Raw genomic sequence first — 21,548 nt, forward strand, 5'->3', positions numbered from 1 at the left:
AATAGCACGTGTTTCAGCCTGTGTCCCCTCTCTGGTCTCCGTCTGGACCCCAGGGAGCCCCCTCGTTTCTTGCTCGGGGCTACCTGGGCGGCTGCCTGGGGGCTGAGGGGCCCCACTCTCCACAGCAGCCCGGCTGTGCAGGCCACGCAGAAGGCAGAGCCGTGGGCCTGCAGGTTCTCATCTTGCGTCGTTCTTGATGATCATGGGCCAAAACCTTCCTTTCTCGAAGGCCTGTTTGCACTCAGTGTCCCTGGATGACCTTGATTTAAAGATTTAAATGTCTGAGGTTCTCAGGGCACATGAGGTTTTGAGAGGCATGCCATTGAAAGTCCTGTGACAGGTTCAGGGCGGCTAACTCGTATTCCTTGCAAGTTGTACTTCAGTGGATAAGAACAATTGAAGCCAACCATTCACAAACATAAGTTGCTTTAAGAACCTAAAGGAAAAAGCAGTCAAGTTGCCCGGCTGCCATGTGTTTTGGTTCTGTTCCAGGTCCTACGGAGGCCCCTTTGAGAGCTGGTTTTTGTTCGTTCACTTTGGAGGATGGGCTGACATGGCGGCTGAGCAGTTACTGACGTCGGAAGCCGAGGCTGAAGCTCCAGAGGCCCTGCTGTGGCTCCTGGCTTTCAGCTGCGGTCCGGGAGCTGGGCATCAGCAGAGAGCACAGACCATGGTGGGTGGCCAGGCCTATGGTGTGCGGCCTCAGGATCAGTCTCTCAGGGGCTGGAAGGGGCCCTGCAGTGGGTGTGGCTTTCACTGACCCCCAGGCACCTCAGCAGGTACATGCAGACATCTGCCTGGATGAGTGAGTGGGAGCTGGGCCTGTGGTCGAGGTGTTTTCCTGCCCTCAGGAGTGGACTGGAGGCCAGGCGCTGCCTGCTGTCCTGGGAGGCACCCAGGAGATGAGGTGCAGCCCTTCCATCCCTGGGTCATTTTCTCTTCTTGGTCACTGCCACTCTGTCATGCTTCACGGGCGTGCCTGGCCCTGGGGCCGCTCCCTCCAGGGGATGCCATGCAGGGTCTGACCCCTCTTCTGAGGAGCATCGTCCTCTTTCTGATCAGTGGCCTGGCACTGTCTGCTTCCGTCTTGACTTAACTCCTTTCTTGGATCAGTCAATAGATCCTCACAGAACCGGCTTTGTTTAGAACTCTTAGAAAAGTAATCACATGATATTAACCACTTAGTTTCTGAAAAAGGACTTGGTCATTTCCTAAAGAACAGAGCAGCAAAGCACAGGAGTGGCTAGCTGTCTGTGGCAGAGACAGTTGTTATTTTGTGTGGAATATAATATTAACAGGAGCAATGTTTTGATTAAAGGCATTTGCGCCTTCCTTACAAACATTTGCTGGTTTTTAAAAGTTCAACTGCCAGCGCTTTTTGCTGATTTTAATAATTAAAGGGAGCAGGTTTCTTTATGTAGAGAGCAGTGCTCCTATTTGCTTGATGTTTTCTGTTTGAACAAAACAGACTAGTTCAGATATGGCTGTATATTTTACTTGTTTAAAAGCATGTTATGTGGCAGGAGAAAGAAAAGAGTTGGGATTTTAAAAAGTTGAAATTTGGTGATGATTTTGGATCAAAAATAGAACATTTTTTTTAGAAATTAACATGTATCTCAGAATTGCTATCTGATGAAAAAGAAAGCCTATTTTTCCCTTTTAAAATATCACATTAAACTAATTGAAGAGAATCCTAATTTTTCATTATCTTAATTTTAATAATTTAAATGTATGAAGCACTAATGATTTCTGAAGCCTTTTTATATACTTTATATTTGATTCTGTATAAGCTAAATTGGTAGGTTATATGTTAAATTCCAAATCTATCATAGAAGCTGACAGATTACTTTTGAAGTGTAGAGAAATAAATTGTCCAATAAGGTTTATTTTCTAGAGAGTTCCGCATTGGCCTATCTTTCTACTAGTTAAGTTGGTCCTTTTTTTTTTCTTTTTTTTTTTTTTAATAAAACTTACGCCTAGTTCTTACTCAGGGGGTGCTTTGCAGCCTGGATAAAAACAGATTAGCTCACTCAGTCGTTTAGTGCCAGTACGTGTGTTTCCTTCCTCTTCCTTCTCGGTGCTCAACCTGAGGCACCAGTTTGTGCGGCATCCCGGGGAGCAAATGGGGCCCAGTTTTCCTAGTTTAACTAGTAGTGCATACTTCTCGCTCTCCTGACCTTTGATGGTCTGTTGGATGACTTGACAAACTGTGAACTGTCTTTGAAAGCATGATTATTGTAAGATTTGACTGAGCTTGACAATATCTGTGCCTTTGCCTTGAAAGGCATAATTAAATCACAGTACCGGACTGTACGCAGCAGCGTTCTGTGACTGGAACCGTCACCTCTGCTGGGCATCCTTGAGGTGCAGGATTGGGAGGGGGTGGGGCAAAGAGCAGCCGTTCCTGCCTGAGATGCGTACGGCCGGCTCAGAGACCGCTCCACTCTGCAAACCATGTTCTCTGCCAGCCAGTGTTCATCTCCTTTTGCTGACTTTGAATTAAATCATGATAAAAAACAACTATGTCTGTATACTCTTAAGAATTAGGTGAGGGTTCATACTCTTTAACCCTGTCATTCTACTTCTAGGAATTACCCTAAGGAAGTAGTTAGAGAGCCATAGAAAGATTTATGTACGAGATCATTGCAGCATTGTTGGTAACTGCAATAACTGAAGATGGCCTACATTTCAACAGTAAGGATATCGGCTAAATAAATTGTGGTGTATTACAACCACAGAATAGCATTCTACCATGAAAAATCATGTTATCAAAGAAAATGTGCTACAGATAATGGTAAATTGCTTAGAGTGAACTGTGAAAACTAGAATACCTTATGTATAGTGAGTGCTGTGTTCACAATGCATAGGAAAAAGATGATAAGGATGTAAACCTCACTTTCAACGAGTCTCTTTGGATAGTGGAGTTACAGTCATTTTGATTCTTTTTCTTTTTCAAATGTTTTACAGTGAGCATATATAAATTTTCATAATGCAGGGTAAAAATTAATACTTAGAAAAGAAAGCTTATATTTTTCTCCTGAAAAGATTTTTAGAAAGCATTAAAGTTTTGGGCATGTGAGGAAGGTATTTGAAGGGAAAGACGGCCTGGAGTGAAAGAGAAAGGAAGAAGACAAGCCTCAGGGAATACTGGACGAGAGGAGAAAATCAAATGCCAGTCAGGAAGAAAATGGATATGGAGGCATTGCTTCCTAAGCCCTGACATTTTTGCAGACCTACCTAGACGCAGGACAGCCGTGGGCCCCCGTAGACGCTGTCAGACGAGGGCAGGCTGGTCCCGGGCAAGAGAAGAGGGGGTGAGGGACACCGCCCTCCTGCATGGAAGGGCCCTGGGGTGCAGTTTCTCACGGTCTTGCCTTGTGATTGGAGTCGCTCACACAGCACTGCTAGTGTTCTGGAGCTTATGACAGATTTCATTGAATGAAGCCTTAACTTCCAGGGAAAAAAACGACTCACACAAAATCCATAAAATCGGTCATGGGAATTTTCAGAGTAGGCCTAAGTATTCTTCTGAAAATGAGGGAACATAGCTCTTCATGAGTTCCATGTGGCATTTTGGATCTACAGCTTTCAGTTTTTACGGTTTTCCAAGTCACAACTTGATGTACCATTCTTAGAGCAAACCGAAATCTCAGCATGAAATAAATATTTTTTATGCAAAAACAACCCACAGACCTATAACAGCCACTATTACTATGTGGATTCCACAGACTTGTGACCTCTGCTTGAGCTTTCAACATGTATGAACAGTGTCCCAGTGTCTAAACCAAACCAGCGTGGTACGTGTATGTGTGTGTGTGTGTGTGTGTGTGTGTGTGTGTGTGTGTGTGTGTGTGCGTGTGAGTGCATGCACGCGCTTCCTCCCCGCCGAAGGTGGCAAAAAGGCCAACCTCCTTCTTATCAGCACGTTGGCTCAGCGGAGGTCCGAGCACTGGGCTTTAATTGACCTGTGGCTGTGATAGTGAACAAGTCTTCAAGGAGCCTTTTGTTCTTTTTCCCACAATATAAAAATCTGACTACATTCTGCTGAGGACTTTTCTCCATTTCCTTTCATACAAAAAAAAGGTCGATTCCTGGCATGATGCCCTGGCTGCTTAGTGAGCAGGACGAAAGAAAGTCAAGAAATTTCCATTACGCGCATTTGGGTTTGTGTGGAGCAGTGTGTAAACTCTGACATGGTCCGCCCCACCTGCCCTCCCTCGGGCGCCAGTCCTCTCCCGTTTCTGGGGGTTGCTTCAAAGAACTGAGTCATCCTACAACCTGCGTGTCCTGACTCTTCCCTAATCTCTTCCCTTTGAAATTGTACTTCCCAGGTGGAGGTGAAGGCCGTGCTCAGCCGCCTCACGAAGCTGCTCAGGAGTCCCACCCTCTCGGCCAGGGACCTGCAGGCGGCAGCTGGAGAGGGCGGGGAGGGAGCTCCCAGACCGCCTGCCTGTCAGCAGCTGATCAGGCGCCTCCTCCTCAACTTCCTGCTCTGGGCTCCCGGAGGCCACGCGATTGCCCGGGAAGTCATCACGCTCGTAAGTCTCCCCTTTTCTGGCATCCTGGTTCTCATTCTCATCCCAGGGAAAAGGTGGGTTATCACCCAAGGACCCAGCCTTTGAAGAGTGTGGCTACCAAGATGCTGTCCAAACGTGGCTGGACAGGCCGGGAGGGGACAGCTGGGCCAGACCCAGAGCCTGCCCTATGCGACACCTGCGTGGCACAGGAGAGGGAAGGGAGGCTCAGACAAGGGAGCGCACGTCTCCCAGGTCACACAGCTCACTGCCAGGGCCCACGGTGAAAGCTCACCTCCTGTCTCCCCAGGCTGTTGTCTTTCAGTTACAGTCCATGACTCTTCCTCCTCGCGAAGAGAAACAAGCCTTCAGTGAGAATATGGTCACTGCAGTGGCTCAAAGAATTTCATGTGTTAATTTTTTTAAAAGTTTGCTAATTACAGAGAGCTCCTTCTGGAAGCCCAGCTGACCTGAGGGGTTCTTTACGGTCCAAGTCAAACGTGGCACCGCTTATGGCATGGGACTCAGCAATGATTACTTGAATAATGACACTAAAAGCACAGGCAACAAAAGAAAAAATACATTGGATTTCATCAAAATAAAAAGCTTTGCAAATCAAAGGACACTATCTAGAAGGTGAAAAGACAAATCTTGAAATGGGAGAAAAATTTTGAATTTATACTTGGAAATATTTGGAAATCACATATCTGATAGGGGTTTAATGTTTAGTGTTTAGACTATAAAAGGAATTTGTACAGCTCAACAACAGTAAAACAACCCAGTTCAAAAACTGGCAGTGAATTTAGACATCTCTCCAAAGAAGATGTACAAATGGCCAATAAGCATATGAATAAAATGTTCAACATCATTAGCTCTTAGGGAAATGCAGTCAAAACCACAATGAGGTACCGCTCCATACCCACTAGGACATACACTGTAAACCAAGCCAAACAAAATGGAAAACAAGACAGAAAGTAGAATAGAGGTTATTAGGGGCTGGGGAGTGGTGCAGAGTTCCTGTTTGGGATAATGAAAAAGTTTTGGAAATGGACAGCAGTGGTGGTTGTACGGCATTGTGAATGTACTTGATGCCACTGAATTGTACATATAAAAATGATTAAAATAGCAAATTTTATGTTATGAGCTCATCTCAAAAAAAAAACCCAAAAAACCACAATGTGCTGGTTCTTGGAGTTAGGTTTTTTTCTGTTTTTGTTTTTACTTTTTATTGTCATAGAAGGTATATACAGAAAGGTATAGCTTGATGAATTTTTGCAAACCAAAAACACCCATGCAGCCAGCAAGCAAATCAAGACAGGAATGTTCCCAGTACCCAGAGACCCCCTCCCGCTCCCCTCCAGGGCAGGCTCTGTTCGAATGTGAACATGAAGAAAGTCCCAGTGACCAGTGGGACTGCCAAGAACCCCAGTAACCAGTGCCCACAAGGTTCTCCTTGCTCCTAGGAGAACAACGTGTGTGGGGTGGGCAGACCACGCAGCCAGCCTGTCAGTCCGCCCTCTCGGGCTCAGACAGAAGACCTCCCAGAGCCTGGGTGTGGCCGAGAGCAGAGGAGGACTTGCTTGTCACCTGCTGGGTGCCATCTCCTCAGGGCCCGCCCCAGCACAATGATCTATCGTGTGCTTTTACAAAGTGCACATCTCACCTCCAAATCCATTTGAGGTGGAGAACTACACAGGTGAGAGTTAAATAATGTCCTCATATCTGTAGAACTTGGTATCAACCAACTTTTTCTCTGGCCAAGTGTAAATTATAATAGTCACTTTTCGGCCACTACCTCAGCCAGGTGATCAAGGTCAGCATCAGCAGGGATAAGTCACGTTGATATGAAGCGATGAACGTGCACTTTACTTCTGTGGCCTTCCTACCCCAAACTGACAAAAACCCCAGTTGAAGGACATTTGACAAAAATAACTGACCAGTCCTCCTTAAGACTGTCAAGGTCATCAAAAACAGGAAAGTCTGAGAAACTGTCACAGCCAAGAAGAGCCTCAGGAGGGATGATGACTAAATGTAATGTGGTGTCTTGGATGGAATCCTGGAACAGAAGAAGGACATTAGGGAAAAACTGAGGAAAAGTCTGACCTAAAGATAAGGTTAATAAAACATATTAATATCGGTTCATTAATTCTGACAAATGTACTGTACTAATGTAAGATGTTAACAGGAAAACTGAGTGTAGGGGATATGGAATTTCTCAGTATTTTCTTTTGGGTCAAACTATAAATCTAAAACTGTTCTAAAATTGAAAGTTATTTTAAAAGTCAAAGGCAGACACTTCTGAATCATGCAGGTGCTGGTGGCATTTTTGTTGCCTGACCTCTGACTTCCTGCCCAGGCCCTGGACACCTGTGGGAGGGGCCTCAGCCCGTGGAGCCTGCTCAGACCCGGCCACCCCTCCTCCCTGAGCCTGCACCCCCCTGCTCCTCTAGTGTCCTGTCACCCTGGGAGTGGAGAGCAGGCCAAGGAGATCACGGCCGGCCCGGCACGTAGGGTGTGAGAGAATGTAACCCAGAGACAGCTCCTCAAGAGACACGCAGGTCTCTGCTTCTGTATTGCAGTCACATTTCCCTCCATTCTGGGGAGACAGTCCAGGTTCACAACGGACCGCCCTCAGGTCTCACCCACAGACTGGCTGCTGGGGCCCAGGAGCTGGTCGTGTCACCAAGCTCAGGGTTGCCGCCAATGCTGGAGCCCCCGTCGCCACAGAACAGCTCACCTGCAGCCACGCATCAGCACTGCTGGTCCACACCTGAGCCTGGGGCAACCCGGCGCCTTCATTCACGTTCAGAAGTCAGCTCAGCTGCAAAAAAAGATTAACTAAAGGATGAAGCTCGGTGTTTTCTCTTCCCGCACCGGCTCCTTAGGAGGTGGGTGCTGGCCTCCCGGGCACCTTGGAGCCCGTCACAGCTGAGAGCGCCTCCTGGGCGCTGTCCTTGCAGATGTTCAGTAACTGTTTCAACTAACAAACATACCGGCCTTCCTCACTCGAAGCTTTCCTGCAGTGGCCACACAGTCGGTTGAAGGCAGCCCGGCAAGAGCAGCTACAGCAGGACAGGTGGAAGGGGTCCACCCAGTGCCAGCCCCTCGTGGGCTCCTTGGTGCCGCCCTCTGCGAGCAGCCTGGGAAGAGCCCTGGGCTGGGTCTGCGTGGCCAGGAGCAGGTGGACGGCCTTTCTCTTTGAGGGGCTTTGGCATCACCACCCTCAGGACCCTAGCCCTGGCCTGGCTTTGATGTGAACTCAGAGAGGTGGGAGCAGGGCCAGCTTCTGGGCCCGGGTCCTGGTCTTGGCCCTCTTGTCTTGCCCTCAGCTCTGGAGAGCCGTGCTCGCTATAGGCTGTGCGTCTGAGCCCTGTCTCTTTGCGGCCTTCAATCCTCCTCTGAGCTGCCCCTTGTGCCATCGGCTCACCTTCCTCCTTCCTCCTCTCCTGGCCTCACACCCCAACCTCAGCCACAGCACGCTCCCCCACTTCCTCAGGCTCCCGCACGGGCCCCAGGGCTCAGCTTCTGAGTCTCCACTGAATCCCTTCATCGGAACCCCCGCCCTTCCCACCTCTTGTTCTGCTTCTCTGCCCTGTTCCTGCTTTACCAGCTCCGCTCTCTCCTCCTTGAGCCTCGATGAGGAGGATGAGGCGCTAGCAGCCTGGCTGGTGCCCGGATTCCTGCTGCCCCTCGTCCTGCCCTGAGCTCACGTTTCTCTCTCCCTCTCCTTCTGTCTTCTGTTGCTGGACCATAGCAGTAACAGCCAAAAGTTAGCCAGAATCTGAAATATAGAGTTCAGTTCTATAATTGTTGAGCTCAAGATGAATTTGACCTCCACAAGGATGCCCTCAGCTGAGCCCTGCAGGACGCGGCTTCCCCTCCCTCAGTGGCAGTGAGGCGGGGTTTGTATGTGACCGGAGACAAAGTGGAACATGGGCATCGAGGTGGCTTGTAAGAGGGCCGGTGACGGCACCGCTGCCCCGCGTCCGGCTCCGAGGAGCCCCCACGGTCCCTGGGCACTGGCGCGGGAGGCAGTCTTCCCCCACTCGGGTCTGAGGTACTAAACTAACTCCTCTAAGGCGTCCCAGGGAAGCTCATGTTGTTTCATCCGTAAAGTCATCTACCGCATCTGTGACTTCTGAGGAAAACCAAGAGAGGATTCTGTGGACACCAAGAGCCCCGGCGAACCCCACCAGGCTGGCAGCCTGCCCCCCGACCCCAGCAGAGCCCTCTCAGCTTGGGCCACTGCCAGTAGCTGGCCGGGGAGCACCAGTGCTGTCCAGGGGGCCCAGGGCTTCCCCCGCTGCCACTCACTTAGTATCCGTGCTGCAGTGAGAGTCTGCCTTGACTCATGGCCAGGGGTGGCCTGGGATTAAAGGCTGTCCTGGGCCCTAGGAGAGTCCCGGGTGGACCAGGGCGGCTGGTCACCCTACCAGAAGGGCCAGTGTGGACACAGAGGAGGAGCTGACCTTGGGCTACTCAGGCTACTAAATATTTGATTCACACATGAAAAATGAACATGTGGTGCTCACTTTGGCAGCACGTAGACTAAAACTGGAAGGACACAGAGACGATTCGCATGGCCCCTGTGCAAGGATGACATGCAAATTCGTGAAGCGTTCCATATTTAAAAGAAAAAAGAAATGAGTATGTGGACTGCTCTCAAAAACAGAGGTTCTCAATATGCTTGTGTCTAAAAAAAAAATCACAGTAAATTCTCCACGCAGATAAATCGTTAGATTCTTATCCTCCCTTTATGGGTTCCAACAGCTAAGGCTGTATTTAGCAGAACTGACAGTTCCTGTGTTTCCTGCTTCCCTTAAGAATCAAGTGTTAAAACCCTGGGTGCCTATTAACAAGTGGGCCTGCCGCTAGCCCAAGAATGCCATTTATAAAGCTGTTTGTGTAAGAACAGGTGGCACTCTCTTTTCAGCATCTTCCAGTTCTCATAGTAGTGCGAGCCTTTTGCAGGAAGTCAAGCCACAGCATGCTCATTGGCCTCTGCTCCCCACGGCAAATAACCCCAAAGCTTGTGATGGGTGTTCCAAGAAACAGCATTTGTCTGTAGCCGTTGTGGGTCTGAGAGGGCCAGCATTAGGAAATGGCTCTGCTCACTCGATGGCCCACCTCTGAGAACACATTCGCTTTGCTAATCACCTTGAAGACAAAACAAGAGCCCTTTGGAGCTGATAGGAATGCAGGTGCTTTTGGGGGACAGGATGGTTACAGCTGGTCCACTGGACGAAGAGATGAATCTGTCTGGAAAGTGTTTTAATTTGCCTTCTCTTCTGTCCTCATTGCAGATGGCTCAGACTGATGCAATAATGCACGAGATTATTGGCTTTCTGGACCAGACCTTGTACAGATGGGACCATCTTTGTGTGGAAGCCCCTAGGTCGAGAAAACTGGCCAGAGAGCTCCTTGCAGAGCTGCGTGGGCAGGCCTAGCCCAGGCAAGTTAACCAGGGAGGCCATGCGATGAAATGGTGGGGCCGCTTCTTATGGCCTCTGTTTGTCGCATGCGTTCCCTCTTTGAGTTGCAAGAATGAGCCATAAACGTCTTGGCAAGATCTGGCAGTACATATTTTACAAAATGAGAAGTCAGGTGCTTTAGCCTGAATTCAGTGAGATTTACTCACTAATGACGGGGTTATGCTTCAGCATTCGCTGTGCCTGTTCAGCCCGGATGTCGATTAGAGGATCACTCAAGAGAAGGCTTGGATGGGAGAACAGATTTTTATTTCCTTCCCCGCCCCCCCCATATCAAACCAAGATGCACAACTATCATTTGGATGTTTCAAACTCCTTGGACCAAGAAATTGGTCAAGAACCACTGATCAATTTAGAAGGTAACTTAGCTGGTTTCCACAGATCTCTTTTTTAAGAAGTCCTGTAATTGTTACTGGTATTTCGTCTTATCCACTGGGATACTTTCTTGCTCCCCTAAGACGTTCTTCATCCAGGATAGTCAGGATCCCTCAAGTTTCCCTCCCGTGCCCCCTGAGCAGAGCCCACCCAAGCCCAGTAGCAAGTAGTGGTGACGGGGTAGCAACACTGCTTAGCAATGAAATAAAGCCAGCTTTGGGGCTTTTTGCTTTATACTGGCTGAGCACTGGCTGTTACCAAAAGAGCTCATATTACCTCAAAGGTGGCTGACGGGAGGGTACAGGATGTGTTCTAGAAACATTGGACGAGATTATGTGTCAGTTCTCTGTTCACTAAAATGGGAATTGGAAACTTCTAATAAAGAATTGGGGGCTTCCCAGGTGGCACAGTGGTTAAGAATCCGCCTGCCGGGCTTCCCTGGTGGCACAGTGGTTGAGAGTCCGCCTGCCGATGCAGGGGACATGGGTTCGTGCCCCGGTCCGGGAAGATCCCACGTGCCGTGGAGCTGCTGGGCCTGTGAGCCATGGCCGCTGAGCCTGCACGTCTGGAGCCTGTGCTCCACAACGGGAGAGGCCACAACAGTGAGAGGCCCCCGTACCGCAAAAAAAAAAAAAAAAAAATCTGCCTGCCAATGCAGGGGACACGGGTTCGAGACCTGGTCCAGGAAGATCCCACATGCCGCAGAGCAGCTAAGTGGGTGTGCCACAACTACTAAGCCTGCGCTCTAGAGCCCACGAGCCACAGCTACTGAGCCCACACACCTAGAGCCCATGCTCTGCAACAAGAGAAGCCCGCGCACTGCAACGAAGGGTAGCCCCCGCTTACCCCAACTAGAGAAAGCCTGCGTGCAGCAAAGAAGACCCAACGCAGCCAAAAATAAATAAAATAAGTAAATTTATTAAAAAAAAAGAAAGAATGGCAACGCCAACATTAATATTTATTTCACATTAGTTGAAGATATTTTTTTCCTTCCAGGTTTATTCTTTTGCTCTTTTGTGTATGATCTGTTTGTCGAGTGAGTCCAGACTTTTCTCACTTGGATTTCTGCATCAGTCATCTCTGAATTTCCCTCATTCTTGGCTCCTGTTTGAGGTATAAGTAGAGTTTTGATGTATTAGAGGTTGAGCTTTTAGGGGAGTTACTTGTTTTGGTATACGGATCCACCTGAAGATCTGGAAAATTCCAAGACCTTCTGACCTGAGCCTTTCTTTAGAGAAATGTTACAGTATGAAAGGTATACTGTTAAAATACTTTTATCACTAGTGCCAGCATCACATGCTTCCCTTGGCGTTGAGGGCGCCTCTCCTATGTTGGCTTTTGCCAGGGAAGCTGTGACCAACCTCTGTGGACATGAAGAAAAGGGCTTAGTGTGGTGGCAGTGAGTAACGCCTAAACCAAGCGGCCACTGGGAACCAGACCTCCCTGTGGGGAGTGCGCTTCCACGTGGACATCCATTCACACTGTATTTCACAGCAAACAATAAAAGCAAGGCCGTTATCTCAGATTGTTTAAGCTGCATTTCTGGAAGATCCCTTCCTGTCCTGACCTTACCTCAGTCTGTTTGTAGTATTTCCCGATTCCTTTACAAAGCCTCTAACGTTCTCCTAAGCCTTGGACTTGGGTCAAAGAGGACAGAGCCCAAAACTATAGGGAGAAAAAGGCATTAATGACCACCCATTAATACAGAGGTTATGTTATTCATCAGGACTTCATGATGTTTGCAGAATTTGTTAGCTTTTTCAGATTTGTAATTTGTTTTATAGTTTGTCATTCTAAATAAAAAGTCACATGGCACTAATTTTGTATTCGTTAAGTATTATCTTTCTCAGAGAAAGCTTCCCTCTACTCCCCAGTCATGGAAGCTTCAGGTCTCACAAAACCCAGATAGGTCTGCCCCTGGAAAAGACCAATTGTGGTTTATCTCTAGGCCTGGGAATCTTGCCACCAGATGTCTGAAAACTGCCAAGGAGAGTGATGGTAGGGCCGGCAGTCAGCAGGAGCTGCTAAAACCAAATGAAGTGTGTCACACATAAATACCCTTTTTTCCCTTTAAGCCAGACTTAAATACTACCACTGAGTGTAAGCTGAATTGATCTACACTTTGCTTCCCCCCATTTCTCAAGAGGGAATGCATCTGACAAAGCACAGCCCACCCTCTTGCTCGTTCTGCTGTTTCAGACTCATGGCCCTGGCGCTCAGGCCTCCCCGGGCTCCCCTGGGTGTCAGGAAGGAGGGACTCGGCCCGCGGCTCCACTCACCTTGAAGCGCGTGTCCCGTGGCTCCCACAGGACCCTGGCCGCTCCCGGTTTTACTGCAAGCAGCCTGCGTGGGTTCTCTGGACGATCGCTCTGCTTCCTGACACCGGGCGCTGAGGGCCTCTTATCTTGTCCAGGAGGCATCTGAGACAGCAGAGGGCACCTGGGGACAAGCCCCTGTCCGGGCGTTCCTGGGCTCCGGCTTCTTCATTCGGCCCCGTTCTCGCTGGGACAAGGGTACTAGACAAAAACGGGAGCCCTTCCAGAGGCCAGCAGAAAGCTACACTTTGCATTGAAGTGGAGGAGTCAAGGACAGGGACTGGAAGGGATACCTGGAGAGGATGCGGACCTGGGCAGTGGGCAGAAATGCGAGGAAAATCTAAACTGAGCCTGTCCCTGTGTTACCCAAAGGGGCCTGGTGTTTGCACAGTGAGAACAACCGTGAGGAATGTTCTTCCTTATTCGACAAGGAATCCAAATTGTGCTCTCCAAGGAGGACGAGAATGAACTTGACTGTGTTGCTGTCCTTGCCTTCCTCTTCCTCTGCCAGCCCATCACCACGTCACCCACAGCCAGCACTGCTGGTGATGGCATCCTTCCTCTGTCTGACACTGGGTGTGACATGGATTTCGTCAAACAATCCTAAGTTATTAATCATCACCAAACCATCTCACTCTTAAAGAACCAAAATTAAGGCAAAATAAATGTGTCTTAAAGCCTTCTTGTAAAATTCAAGTCCACAGTTTGTTTATAGCATGGGTCCAAATCTTCTCTCTCATATATAGACTGACAGTAATAAAGGAAGTTGATAATGTAGGACCTTCCCTTTTTCCCCAGTACTGACATAACTGTGATATAGCTTATTGTACTTGGTGTTTTGGGTAGGAAACTTGCATGCTTGGATACTGAAAGTTTCACACTTCTTAGCTTTTCTGTAGAAGTAGAAAGTCTCATAAATCAATGTTGAAAATCTCGACTTCTGGTGTTTCTCACAATATGATGAATCCATGTGAATCAGTCAGGATTCTTGGTTGCAAGCAACAGAAACAGACACGATGTTGAAAGCAAAAGGGAAGCAATCCAAAGGGTATTTAAAAGCCCACAGAATTGTCAGGCAGACGAGGCTTAGCTCTAGCCAGCCAGCAGCAGTGCCCAAAACCGGGCTTCAGAGTGGCCTGGTGAGGAAATTGCTGCTGCTGCTGTCACTGAATTCTGCAACCCTTGTAGCTCGTCCTGCAAGGTCTGCAACCTTCAGTGGCGAGACAGGCCCCTGCACCCCGCTCTTTGAAGGGCTGGCCACGGTCCCGGCTGCTGCATCTGACTAGAGAAGCCCAGGTCCCCCACCCGCACTTAGGCTGTAAGGGGAGCTGGGAAAGCAAGTGTGGAGCTGGTTTCGCTTCTGTGATGGTACTGGACACCGCCAACTGCATCTCCCACAGACAGGAAGGGGCCAGAGCCTGGGCGGCGGAAGAGAATTAAAAACGTCCACAACACTACATATTGTCTACTCTTCTTGAGCACTGCAGAAGGATGAGTGCCATGCAGCAGCCCAATACTCTACTCAGTAAGAAAAGGAAGACGAGGGCCCTTAGCAGAAAGCCAGCGTGCAGGCATTTGTGGCTAGGCTTCTCCAGTGTGGCGCTACTACCCTGGGGACCGGGTAAGTCTCTGTGGCGGCGGCTTGATCCCACCCTCTCTGAGCTAGGTGCCAGCCTAGGAGCGACGATCGAAACTTCGTCCAGACATTGCCAAGTTGAGAACCACTGCTCTCTAACTGGTGGTTCTTTCCTTCTGGAAAGATATCCTGGATAGAAACAGTAACTGTCTTAGAGATATAAATTAGACTTAATAGAATCCTAATAGGAGAACTAGGTGATCTGACTCCAAAATTCATATGGAAAAATAAACGTTCAAGAACAGCCAGGAAAATCCTGAAAGTGAAGTGTGATGGAGTATAATGAAGAGTACGCACAAATTCTAAAGCTCGACTCATTAGGACGAGGGCCCTCCTTGGGGCTCCAGCCAACCATTCTCAGGCCTCCTGCACTACCTGACCCACTGGGTCTCCATCCTCCCTGACAGCTTCCTCTGGCTGGTGGAACATTCCAGGGCTTCCCCTCAGCCTGAGGGGGCTGGGCCCTGCTCAACCCCTGACCTCGACCTGGCGGGTGCGCCCGGGCCACCACCATGTGTACCCTCACTCTGCTGGGCTTTCCACGAGCCACCTCTGTGCAGAGGGGCCGCACCCTCCCGGGACCGCAGACCTGAATACCTACGGCCCAGTGGCTGTTTCCACTGGGAGGTCAGGTGACCATGTCAAACCAACAGGTCCAAAGCTGATGCCACCGACCCCCTGACCCCAAACCCCAGTCTTCCCAAGTCAGTCGATGGCCGTCCCGTCTTCCCAGGGACTCAGGCCCAATTCTGTAGTTATTTTTCACTCCTCTCTCGCCCCCACGTCTGAGTCACTGGGACGTCGCTGGATCGGACCGTTCCTTGCCCTCCTCGCAGACACCAGCATCTGCCTGCTCTCCCCGCCGCCGCCCTGGCCCCTCTGCAGCATCTCAGCAATCCCTTGCTGGTTCCATCATGCCACACCCCTGATCAGAGCACGACAAAAACTCCCATCTTCATTCAGTAAAACTCAACACTCTTAAAATGGCTTTCAAGGCCCTACACAGTATGGGCCCCCTTTTACTCTCTGACTTCACCTAATATTCTCTGTGACCCCTTCACACACCCACCTGTTCCAGCCACGGGGGCCCAGGGCCTTTGCATGCGCTGTCCTGCACACACACCTTCCCCAGACATGCACAGCCATCCCTCACCTGCTCACGTCACCACCTCCATATGGCCTGATGCCCCCGTCTCCAGTGGCACCCCACTCTCCACCCCTCAGCTTTCGTCACTAACACATAACACCTTCTAGACCCCACGTAGTCTACTTATATACTTGACCGTCCCTAATACAAGTGCCTGGAACAGTTCCAGGCATACAACAGGTGCCCAATATTTGTTGAATTAGTCCATACAGGGATTTAATATATGGTAAAGGCATTTCCATCAATAGGGAAAGATGGTGCTGAGAAATCACGTTGGAGCTCTACTTCTTAGATAATAATAAACACACACAAAAATGCCTAGCCCTCTTTCTTTACCACCAAAGTATCTGGAGGTTTCCTCTCTGGGGCTGTGGGTTTTCTCCAGAGAAAACTACCAGTTCTGCGTGGAAAAAGAGGAGGGATGAGGGTGGTTGGAAAGCTGCTGCCACTCTGAGAAGACAGTCTATTACTCAGATAAGTACAAAATTAGTTTATAAAATCAAGACTTTCCTGCTCCCAAAATGTAGAAAGAATGTTCTTGTGTTTCATTAAGAATTTCTTGCTCACCTGTGGTTGGCAGACTTTCACATTAAACCCTGATTTCAGCCCCTGGCCTCCCCCTCCCCACTGCCTGGGGTCTGCAAGTTCAAAGCCTCTGGGTCACTGCTTCCAAGAAGACTTCTTAGTCCTTTGAGGGGAAGAGAGGGTCCTTCTCCACGGGAGCGGGGAAAGGGGCCTGAGGCAGAATCCAAGAATCCTGTTTTCAGCCCTCAGGCCAGAAAGGGAACCTTTCTATGCAAGATGCAAACCCAGACCCCACAGCAGGCGTGGATAGAACTGTCCATCGACAGGTGAGTGGATAAGCAAACTGTGGCCTATCCATACGATAGAATATTAGTCACCCTTAAAAAAGAATGAAGTTCTGACACACGCTACAACGGGGATGAACCTTGAGGATATCTTGCTACATGAAATAAGTCAGACAAAAAAAGACACCATTGTATGATTTCGCTCGTATGAGGTACCTAGAACCATCAAATTTGGAGAGACAAAATAGGACGGTGGACGTTTCTACCTTTTGGCTATTGTGAATAATACTGCTATGAACATCGGTGGACCAATACCTCTCTGAGTCTCTGCTTTCAGTTATTTTGGGGATACATCTGGAAGTAGAATTGCTGGATCATATGGTAATTCTGTTACCGTACAGGTGCCATGGGCTGCAGGAGAGAATTCCATTCTCTTCCAGGTTATTGTTTAACAGGTGAGAGTCTCACTTTGGGGTGATAAAAAAGTTCTGGAGATGGACGGATGGTGGTGATGGCCGCACAACAATGTGAATGTACCTAATGCCCCTGAACTGTACACTTGAAAATGGTTAAAATGGTAAATTTTATGTATGTGTTACCACGGTAGAGCATTAAATAAAAAATTTTTCAACTATGTATCCTTTTATCTAGTAACAAAAAGCCAGTTCTTCAGAGCTGCCTTCCCCCACTTCAGGTTGCGTGGGCCCACCGTGAGCAAGTCTAGAAATTATCCCACAGACACACCGGTGCCCGGGCATATGCGAAATGCCCAGGGCTTTATCGCAGTGCAGCTTCACATCGCTGCCCACTGGAAACCACTCACAGGTTCATCAGTAGAGGGCTGGTTGAATAAAGTAAACCAGCAATCAAAGGGTAACACATACCTTTATAGCTGATGCCAGGCCCTGTTATCAGAGTTTTGCATAAATTCATTCATTTAATTCTCACAACCACCTAATGAAGTTGTCCATGGTTTATAGATGAGGAAACCAAAGCCCAGAGAGGTTACACACAGGTGACAGCTAGCAGGGCTGGGATCTGAACAAAAGGACCTAAGGAGACTGTGACCACTGCCTCTTGAGCTGTGTGATGTCCAGACAATGGAGCCACTGAAAGAACGGTGTACACCCTGCCGCGCGTGTGCGTAAGCCGGGCACGCTCGTGTGCTGCGGCACCGCCTCAGTCTCTGCCGCCACTCTCCTCATGGCGGTGGCCTTGGAGGAGGGGCAGGACGAGGTGGGGCAGCGCGCGCTTTCTGTTGATATACTGTTTATATCTGTGATGTGTGCAAAAAGAATTTATAATCATCAGTGTGTGAAGGAAGATTTGTATTTGTCTGTTCCAAGAGAGACTCATTGTTAAATGACGCTGCAGAGAAAAGGAGGCCTCCATCCCCACCTGTAACTCAGAAAGGAGACCCCTGCACTGGCGCCCCTGCTCTGCCACCAGCACGGTGGCACCTTTACAGCCTATTTACAGGACTTATGTTCTAGTATTGGACAGAGAGTTTTCTAGAAAAAGAAGAGGTACCCCGACCTAGAGGGAGGGTGGCCTGAGGACCGGGGCTTTGGTCCCCCCAGTTGGGGCAGTCTGTGGGCCACGACCCAACTCCCCTGATGTCAATCTGTCCATCTGCCCAGCTTCTGCCATCACTAATAATCACTCTCTTGCTCTACAAAACGACTTCTCCACCCCCAGCTGCGCTGAAGCCACAATTTCTGCAGTTCTCTCTCCCTCAACGTTATCATTTAATTTATTAAAGCAGATGAAATCATAAAGCTACAATTCCTTTCCCTTACGTCTTTTCTTTACAACCCAACATAAGGGCACCACTGTACCTGTACTGTCTCATCGGCAAACTCTAAAATTGGCTCCTATCTAATTGCTGATTTATCCCCATAATTCACATTGTCTTGAGCCTCCCTCCTTAGACGTAACTGATGTCAAAGTCCTGGGAGACTTAAATCTTGCAGTCAGAACGTGAAAACCGGAGGCATCACTCCTGCCTTTCTAATCTTACCAAGAACGTCCTCACCAGTCTTAGGACACACGTTTCTGCTTCCAAGGCCTGTCCTGCCAGACCTCATGTGACAAGGACAGCCTATTAGAGCGGAAATGAACTTTCCGAACTTGGGACTCCAGGCAGTGTAGTTAGGGCCCAACGGCAGGCAGTTTCAGCACCTCCTCCACCCCACAGGTAAGAACACCTTCTGGGCCAGGTTTTCAGTGGTGGAACCATCCCCAAAGGCCGGAGCTGGAGGAAATTACAGGCAGAAGGAGCACGAAGAAGGCTTAAGAAAACAGAATCCGCAACGTGTGCCCAGTCCCCTCTGCTTCCCAGACAAAGCCACAGAGGAGCTGTTTAGGAAGCAGGCGCAAGGCTCCCCGGCGGGGCAGAGCTCTGCCCCCCAAGGTGGGCATCCTGCGAGGGAGCCCCAGCTGGCCCCCCTCAGCCACCCGGGCGGTGGTGAGCAGCCAGAAAAGGCTGGGGGCCTAGGCGGGTGACACAGGAGGCCGCGGACAGGTCTCTGGAGCAGTTCGTCCCATTTCGGTCCTTGGGGCTGAGAAGCCAAATCCCTGAACTCGTTTCATCTCAAACGACACTTGGCAGGGCCGACTGGTTTTATGGGAGCTGTGTCTGGACCAGAGAAAACGTGTGGTCAGAGAGGCCTTTATCTGCATTTCTGCACTCACTCGCATTCCCAGACACGCACACGCAGACCAGCGCGGGGTTCTGGTACCACCACCAGCCTCCTTTCTCAGGCCCAGCCCCCAAGAGCGGGCTCCTCTGGCTGGCCTTCCCACCAGGGCCGGGTCTGCCTCTGCTCTGATGCTCCAATGCCAGGGTGCCCGGATGCCCACCCACCATCCAGGCAGGAGGCTCTCTCAGCACTGTGCTAGTCCTGGGAACCACTGGGAACGTTTGTAGTTTTATGGTAACTTCCTTCCGCCCCCAGGCTTGGCTGACAGCCTCCTCCCTCTTTTTTTCTCACACCCTCTCTAGTCATCAGACTGGAACAGAAATACCTCATTAGCCAATCAATCTCCCAGACAGCACCAAAGGATGGGAAAAGATCTATAAAACCTGGCCCGTGAATGGCCCCAACCAGCTTCTCCTCCCTTCCACCTTGTAAACCCCCAGGGCCCAGCCAGGGAGGGCGAGGGGGACAGTGGCCTGGGGGGTTAAGAGCTCTCCTCACTGAGCTTGGCCTCTGGGCACCGCCCTGGGAGATCCAGGCAGCCCTTTAAACGCCCAGGTCCCTTGGGCTTTAGACCCCCAGTGCTCCAGCCCTCCTTGGACTGAGGCAGGTCCGGGAGGTCTAGGCCTGGGCTCACCACTGTCCTGGCACCTTGTATAGAGTCTCTGCCGTGGCTGGGCCCTGCACAGAGGGCTCCCCACCCTCTCTCTGCACCCTGAGGTGGTCCAGTCCAAGGTGCCCTGGGGAAGGGATGCTGTAAAGAATCATCTAGCAAAGCCCTGTCACCTGCTGGCACTTGTAACCTGGTGGCCAAGTGCCGGGGGAGCATCTCCCTCGCTGACTTCTCAGGAATGGGGTGTGGCCGGCCTGCCGCCCCAGGGAGGACACAGGCTTGGGACACCCCGAGTTCTGTTTGGCAGGAGATGGTGGGACACTGTGCTTACTTGCAGGGCAGGTCGGCCGTGCACAAGTTCTGGGCAGACTCCTTCTCCCACGCCTCACCCTCCCATCCAGCCGGCTCCATCCATAGAATGAGGAGGTGGCTGGCCAAGAGCATCACGCTCTGAAACAACCAGCCCTTGATGAGTCACTCAGCTTTTGCTTTCCAGCTGCCTTTGGTGAGGCCGGCTGTGGCCGAGGCAACCCTCTGCGAGCAGACCATCCTGCACGGCAGCCTAGCCGCCTCGACGGCACTGCCTGGGGCTCTGCTGAGTGTCCGTGCAGTCAGGCCAGTTGCAGGAAACCCAGAATGCACTGGAAGTACCTGCCTGAAACCTTTTAGAGGTCTTCATTTGAAAGCGATGGGTTAACGTTAGGGATGAGGTTTGCTATTTCTGGTTGCTGCCACTGGGGCACTGGGTTCTGCCTAACACGACATCTCTGTACCTCGTTTGGGATGGAGACTGTAATTTCGATGTTTTGACGTGAAATTCCAATAAAGCTAAGTGCCTGAAACCCTTTAATCCTAAAATAGAGGCCGAGAGAGAGACCTGAACCCCTTCTCTTGACTTCTTTCCCATCTCCTCCCCGACCTCGGGTCCCGACAGCCAGGCACGTGGGGACGGGTAGGGGAGCATCTCCATTTGTGGAGTCCTTTGTTCTCCAAGGAGAGGACAGTCGCTTGGCAATTAACCCCTTAACTCGCTCAGGGAACAAGATCTCCTCTTCTCACCCGGGTTTCACAAGTCCGCGAACCAGGCCGAGTTACCCCACCAACAGCTCTGGACCGACCATGGGGCTGAAAGAGCAAGCCGTCCTCTCCCACGACTGGCCCCTGCCGGCCAGGAATGCCGCCGGCGGTCCGGAGCCCGACGGACGCAACGGCAGAAGGGGCACGGGCTGGGGCTTCCTCGCTTCCACCAGACCAGGGCACCAACGGAAGCTCACGCTGGGCGCCTCCTGTGCTCTGGTCCCCCCTCTGGACGGAGGCATCACCTGGTTCGTGACCAGACTGGCTCCTGTCGGCTCATCTCCTCTACTCGGCCTGGAGGGCAGAGCTCATGCGGTCCCGTCCGCTCACCCTGGGAACGTGACAGGGGGAACACTGAGGCTGGAAAGGTATACTTCCTGGGGCAGCAAAGATCAGAAGTTGTGCCCCTGAGAAAGTGAGTGCCAGACTTCCCCGCGGGGACATAACTGCTCCAGATTCAAGTTGATGTGCTCCCTGGGCCCCAGCCAGGCCCCCTCACAGCAAACTGGGTGAGGAGCGCAGGTGTCTCAAGTCTCTTCTGGCTGAAGGACAAGGCCAGGAATCCCTGAGGAGTTTATTACCGAAGAGACAGTCTACACCCTGAAAGGGACTCGGGGGAGGAGAATCCCGAGCCAGGTGGACACACTGAAATCCCGCCTGTCGCTTAGTATATGACCTTGGGGACAGCACTGTGCAGGCCTGACCCACAGGGGGAACTTGGGGAGGGCAGGCTCCCGCACCCTTGCCTCTCCGAGACAGCCAGCCTCTGTCCCCGGGGCTCCTGGCCCCTCGGCAAACACTCCCCCCTGCACTGAGGCATCCCTCAGGAGGTGCCCGCGTCGTGCTGATAAAGCAGCCTAAGTTCCATGACGTG

The 21,548-nt window shown here is 50.5% G+C and overlaps 2 protein-coding genes and 1 non-coding gene across 9 annotated transcripts in view; 2 read left to right on the forward strand and 1 right to left on the reverse strand.

Moving 5' to 3' along the window:
- The window catches only part of FANCC (FA complementation group C), a 263,362-nt gene extending 251,461 nt beyond the window's left edge, over positions 1 to 11,901 (forward strand). For 4 of the 5 annotated variants that reach the window (XM_049711512.1, XM_049711513.1, XM_049711511.1 and 1 more), the window contains 3 exons: positions 493 to 673; positions 4,332 to 4,538; positions 6,871 to 9,811. In XM_049711512.1, the coding sequence (XP_049567469.1) occupies positions 493 to 673; positions 4,332 to 4,538; positions 6,871 to 7,032 (550 nt within the window). In that variant the 3' untranslated portion in view covers positions 7,033 to 9,811. The other variant, XM_049711514.1, reaches the window with a different exon arrangement.
- Positions 1 to 21,548, reverse strand: part of AOPEP (aminopeptidase O (putative)) — a 539,402-nt gene that overhangs the window by 158,918 nt on the left and 358,936 nt on the right. Inside the window, exon 17 of one of the 3 annotated variants that reach the window (XM_049711496.1) lies at positions 11,283 to 11,482. The exons of the other annotated variants lie outside the window; for them this stretch is intronic. The gene's annotated coding sequence lies outside the window, so the exon portion shown is untranslated. Of the gene's footprint in view, positions 1 to 11,282; positions 11,483 to 21,548 lie in introns of those variants that run through there. 3 annotated transcript variants of the gene reach the window in all.
- LOC117197858 (U6 spliceosomal RNA) lies at positions 9,039 to 9,145 on the forward strand. Its single transcript, XR_004478764.1, has one exon. It is a non-coding gene; the product is annotated as a U6 spliceosomal RNA (small nuclear RNA).

Source organism: Orcinus orca, chromosome 6 (assembly GCF_937001465.1).
Source record: "Orcinus orca chromosome 6, mOrcOrc1.1, whole genome shotgun sequence".
Lineage (NCBI taxonomy): Eukaryota > Metazoa > Chordata > Mammalia > Artiodactyla > Delphinidae > Orcinus > Orcinus orca.